The sequence below is a fragment of the Cibotium barometz genome, chromosome 6 (assembly GCF_041138505.1).
Source record: "Cibotium barometz isolate CiBa-2024 chromosome 6, ASM4113850v1, whole genome shotgun sequence".
Lineage (NCBI taxonomy): Eukaryota > Viridiplantae > Streptophyta > Polypodiopsida > Cyatheales > Cibotiaceae > Cibotium > Cibotium barometz.
In genome coordinates this window covers 64,186,526-64,192,648 of record NC_141051.1, presented here as the reverse complement: position 1 = coordinate 64,192,648, position 6,123 = coordinate 64,186,526, and the positions used below count along the sequence as shown (strand labels likewise).

The window sequence follows — 6,123 nt, the reverse complement described above, 5'->3', positions numbered from 1 at the left end:
CTTCATCTATACACACCACAGGTATTCTGCCCTAATGGTGTTCCAGAGGAAACATGAACATCAAGCAAATTCACCTAGCAATAATGTAGGTTTGAAGGTTGGAAGCATTGGACTACAGAAACAGTAAGTCATAAAACAGGTCGCAGTCGAAATGTGGGGTTGTGCAAGAGAGTTTTTCCACGCGTTGGATGTGGTCGGCAGCCGTCCTTGATAAATAGCGATTGATCGATAAGAATTTAGGGCCGGAGGAAATATCCATTCTTTATAATAATAAAAAAAACCGGGAGCTAAAGTGGGGTTTGTGCGTGTGGTATTCATTATGTTTCATTTGTTGCTAGGAACGTAAAGGTGGACTTTAAGGCCTTTTCTGTGTGCAAAGCAAGAAAGCGAGTTGAAAAAAAAGGATGAAACGGCCTAGTCAGGAGAATGCTTTTCTGGGCTTTTTAAATACATTTTCAGTTGAAAAGAAACGTTCAATGCAACTTTTCCTGATTGAAAAATGATAAAATATATATTCGTGGACCGTCTCAAAAACTCTCTTCGCAAACGTTTTGTAGCGCCGTGAAGTTGACTGAATCCTTCGTTAGTAATTAACCGACGCTTGAGATTAGTTTTGGAGCTGTAAATCTAAGTATTTGATTTGCTTGTACCTTCTCTCAACCACCTTCACCATTAGCTAGCTAACAGGACACATGAGTAAATCTTTATCTATCTATGAGTAGAAAATAAACAACCGCCCACCGAGAGACGTACTTTTTATAGAGACCCCAATATTTTATTGAAGTTTGACACGATCTCCGCGACTCTACGTCAATATTTTATTGAAGTTTGACTCGATCTCCGCGACTCAACAGCTCTCAAAATTGCTATTTTAATGAGCTGTGCCTTTTGTTTCTGATTGTTCCGTTCAAGCATCACTCGCCTGTTTACTCTTTCGCCTATAAAAGCAGTGAGCTATGGCTCTTATCTAGCTACGTTACTGTTACACACTCGTAGAGACATCAAGTTATCGCATCGACACTACAGGCACATAACATCTTCAATTAGGCTCCACGTCTAGCTATACCGATCTAGCATACCCAAGACAAGAAATCTCCCTTTTCTCTCTCTCTCTCTCTCTCTCTCTCTCTTTCTGCGATCTAGCATACCCAAGACAAGAAATCTCTCTCTCTCTCTCTCTCTCTCTCTCTCGCATATATTCCACTAGTAGATTTTGAACACCATCATGATCCCAAAGAGATTGCACGGCAAGCTCAGCTTCATCTTGCTCTTTGCCTTTACCTTTTGTAGCGTGGCCTCTGCAAGAACTCGCTATTTCAACTTCACGGTTGGTTATGATTTATATTCAAAGCCATTGCTTATAATTGTGCTGCTGCATTTGTTGATGATTGTCCCTAATCCTGGGCACTGATTTTGTTACCCTTAGATACAAAGCACCAATGTCACTCGCCTTTGCAACACGAAGTCTCTCTTGACTGTGAACGGCGAGTTCCCAGGCCCAACAAATTATGTGAGGGAAGGAGACAAGGTGGTGGTTAACGTTACCAATCTTGTTTCATACAACATAACCATACACTGGTATGAATTCTTCTGTTGGTCTTCATTCTGCAGCTTAACGCATAGAGTAGTAGTTTGCTTTGGGGCATCCAAGAGGGCGTTGGTGTTTACGTTGCGTGATGTTCTTTGTGCAGGCACGGTGTCCGGCAGCTGCGGTCGTGTTGGGCAGATGGGCCAGCCCATATCACACAATGTCCCATCCAAACCAACCAGTCCTATGTGCACCGGTTTCAGATTCTTGAACAAAGGGGGACCCTCTTCTGGCATGCCCATAATAGCTGGCTTAGAGCCAGCCTTTATGGGGCTTTTATCATTCTCAAGAAAAACAAGACCCCCTATCCATTCACCAAACCCCACCAAGAGTTGCCCCCTCTCCTTTTAGGTTGGATAAACGTTAATGCTAGCTTTGTGTTTTGTTTGAAGGAAAGAAGTTATCTCAAACTCATAAATCACACTGTTTTTGTGTTTTTGTCTAGGTGAGTGGTGGAATGCGAATGTGGAGGATGTTATAAGGCAAGCACTTGCTGAAGGTGGAGGTTACAACGTCTCCGATGCCATTACTATCAATGGACAGCCTGGGGACCTTTACAACTGCTCGTCTAGCGGTAAGTATCGTAATGGCTGCCTCAAAGCTTGACCAAGAACAGCACACCATTATCTTGTACTGATTCTTGAAAAGGGGTTATGGCTGCATCAAAGCTTGACCAAGTTCAGCACACCATTATCTTGAACTGATTCTTGAAAAGGGGTTTTTTGTTTTTTCCTAATAAGTCAGGGAAAGAATTGAGTAGTTCGCTTGCATATAACCATGCAAGTGTAATGTGACTGAATTTATTATCACACAAATGTGTAGAATGATCGTGCCCTTCTTATCGAATCATGGCTGGAAATTGATGCTAATTTTGCTCGTAAGACAAGGTGAAGATTCTAATAGCGTGTTGCATTCATGCATGGCACAGGGACGGTGGTATACAATGTAACGCAAGGAGAGACAGTGATGCTGAGGTTAATCAATGCAGCCATGAACTTCCACATGTATTTTGCTGTGGCCGATCACAGCCTCACAGTTGTGGAGGCCGATGCAGAGTATGTGAAGCCATACACAACGGACATCATAGTGCTGGCGCCCGGCCAGACCTCCAACGTCCTCTTGACGGCCAACAAGTCCATAGGCCAATACTACATCGCAGCCTCCGTCTTCTCGATGCCCAATGCTACACTTGTTCCCTTTCCCACCATCACGACCACGGCTATCCTCAGCTACAACGGCTCCACGTTCGGATCCACCAACTTGACTTTGCCTAGTTTTCCTTTGGCCAACGACACCAACTTCGTAAACAACTTCTACTCTAGCCTCAAGGGCAGGAACTACTCGGAAGGCTACTACTACTACGACGTTCCCAAAACCGTGGACGTGAACCTGATTCACACTGTGGGCTACGCTCTCCAACCTTGTCCTACCGGACAAACCTGCCAAGGGCCCAACGACACATTGATCCGATCCTCCATCAGCAACATCACCTTCGTCACACCCAACCTCTCCCTCCTCCAGGTGGGTAGCACATCTTAAATCTCTTTGTACCTAGGTCCTATACACCTTTATCATATATATATATATATATATATAATACACATTTATAGGTTGCATTGCTCAAGCTGACAAGACATACACGCCTTTATCATATACATATACACACACACACACACATATATAGGCAACAAAACAGCCCCCACTAAACCTTGATGGGGTGTGGCTCAACTAGAGGCTAGAGTGTTGAATAAAAACTTCCCCTTTTCCAAAATTGGTGTGGTACTTCCGAGATGACTCCAGAATGGAGCCTCCAACTTGCAAGGTAAAGAAGTGTGACAATACACTTAGAAAGTAAAATATATCATGCATGTCGAGGGAAAGTGTTTTAAATTATTCTAGTGGTCCAAGTTTGAACGGTGTGAGTCCCAATCTACAATTTCAAATAGGAGTTCTCTTGAAAATTGAGCTAATTCTGCTGTTTATGCAACACACAAAGCACTACGCACATGAATTTTATTATACATAACTATATATAGATATAGATAGTATGAAAATCTGACTATGAATTCAACTTTAAAGGTCCTTTCGTTTCAATCCTACTGTTGATGATTTTATGACTTGCACATATAGGAGTGTCTTTTTGAGAGGTGTATGATGTCGTTTTTCTTTTCTATCATTTATACATCATTTGAGATTAGCATGTTTTTGTTCTTTTCCTTAGGCCTACTTCAACAACATAAGCGGGGTTTACACGACGGACTTCCCGGACGTGCCACTCTTCCAATACGATTACGCGGCGGTGAATCCGGATATAAAGGTGGCGTTGCCGGGGACGAGGGTGCGAGTGATCCCTTTCAACAGCACTGTGCAGGTGGTATACCAGGACACGGCAACTCTCTTCTTCGAGCAGCACCCCATCCACCTCCACGGCCAGAATTTCTACGTGGTGGGCATGGGCAACGGCACCTTCAACGCTTCCACGGACCCTGCCTCCTTCAACCTCATCAACCCCGTCTCCCGCAACACCGTCTCTGTCCCCGCTGGCGGCTGGGCTGCCGTCCGCTTCCGAGCCGTCAACCCGGGTAAGAATAATAATCTTAAGACTTCACACACCACCTCATACTTTATTTGTTTTTAGTTATCTTATGCACAAGAAAGGAAGGCTTTTAAAGTTTAGTTGACTTTCGTTTGAGATCGTGTACTTGCTGTCTTTTCAATGATGAAAAGGTCAAAATATATTCTCTATAGTGATGAAAAGGTCGAAAATTACTAGTTCTGCACTCGCGGTGCCCCACCGGTGCACTGTACGTCTCTTTGTACACTCTCCCACTTAGGTGGCGCATAGTAAGAAGATTGGCCGGTTGTAGTGGCGACTTCATCGCTTGTTCCAGTGTACGCTTTCCTTGCGTTGACTAAACCACATCTCTTAACTGTTGGAGGACGATTGAAATGTCTATCTTAGAGGCCTTTTACATGCCAAGGGTTCTTTCTCTATTTTCTTGAGATTCGACCAAAACATTAGCATTCAGGTGAACAAGAAAATATGTTTACTATGAGAAATAGGTAAACGAAGTCTGGGCCTTTTACTATGTCAGAAATGATGAAGTGAAGGCATCTTCCACCGCTCAGTAGGTAACCACCGCTTATAGCCTGTTATTTGAAGTCGCTTTTTGGTCATGCAAAAAACCAAAGCACAGAATTGCCACTGTGACTGAAGGACACACGTAGAATTTTTGACGCGTGAAGGTACACCTGTTTTCACCTTCACCCATTTTCAACGGGCTTCGTTGACTGAGTTCAAGATGCTTGAGAAAAAGGAACGTGTCCATCCCGTATGAAGTCGCTCTTAAACTTGTGTCATAGTCTAATAGCCCCACGAGCCACTGCTCATAAGAATATTTATTCCATTCGCCACTGGGCATCTCTTTACTAATGGCTTAAACGTCTATGAAAATTGGATGTGATGGTCTCTCTATGAATAACAAGGATATCAAAACAAGTAGTCTTTCTTGATGGGGTTGATGGGAAAGGTTGTGCTTTGTTTTTTTTAAAGGGCTTTCCTTTGTTACATACTCAGTGGTGTGGTCCATTGGTACATCCATTCTTCAGTATGTATCTTTATTTATTAAAAGAAAAATTGATGTTTATGGCAATACGAAGTTGAGTAACATGTAAGATGGATGATGAAATGCAGGTGTTTGGTTTGTGCATTGCCACTTTGATATCCACGCATCATGGGGGATGGACATGGCATTCATCACCCTCAACGGGATAGGAGAAAACGAGACATTGCCACCACCACCAGCCGACTATCCAACTTGCAACTAGCTTTAAATAACAAATAGAATCGTGATAGGATTTGATTTTTATCGATCAAATTATTGGCGGAATCACAATAAAGTAGCAATACTATATTTATAAGGAGGGAAGATGGGACGACCAGCTCCCACCATCCGTTCGATCTCTACCCCACTTCATCTAGCACCACCACGTGGACAATTCCTTTTTACACTAGGCCTAGAATTTGGGTAGGTAGTACCTCCGCGAAAATGGTTCCACATTTTGAACTTGGTGAAATCCCTTTTTTGTATTTTTGAAAAAGAAAAAAAACAATTAAACTATTTGTGTGTCTTCAAGTAATGTCATCTGTTTCTTCAAGTATTTTGCCAATTTGCTTGCCTTCTAGGGTAGAGGGTCCATTTACTTGGATGGCCACCAAAGGAAAAATCCCCATTTTAAGTTGACTATATGGATAAATGTAAATCCAATTTTGGAACAAATTTGATGAGGCATCTATTGTGCATTGGTTGAAATTATGTCATATGATTGGAGTGAGCCAATAACGTTCTCCTACATTAGGGTGTCACTATTTTGGGTTACATAGTCTTATTAGTTTGAATATTGTTTTTTAAAAATTAGTGCTAAAAGTAGTATCATTTCATTGCAGTGAAGACAATTGTATCAAAAATTTCTTAAAAGTTATCGTTATGTGCTTCATTAAAGACTTGCATTGAAATTAAAGTTTTCTATGTGAC

The 6,123-nt window shown here is 42.2% G+C and overlaps 1 protein-coding gene across 1 annotated transcript; it reads left to right on the top strand.

Annotated features, from left to right (window-relative positions):
* Positions 1–919: 919 nt before the first annotated feature.
* Positions 920–5,709, top strand: LOC147637960 (laccase-4-like). Its single transcript, XM_086799797.1, has 7 exons — positions 920–1,327; positions 1,427–1,578; positions 1,692–1,939; positions 2,034–2,162; positions 2,517–3,109; positions 3,810–4,170; positions 5,283–5,709. The coding sequence occupies exons 1-7, from the start codon at positions 1,226–1,228 to the stop codon at positions 5,414–5,416; spliced, it is 1,719 nt and encodes a 572-aa protein (XP_086655923.1). The 5' UTR covers positions 920–1,225; the 3' UTR covers positions 5,417–5,709.
* Positions 5,710–6,123: the final 414 nt, after the last annotated feature.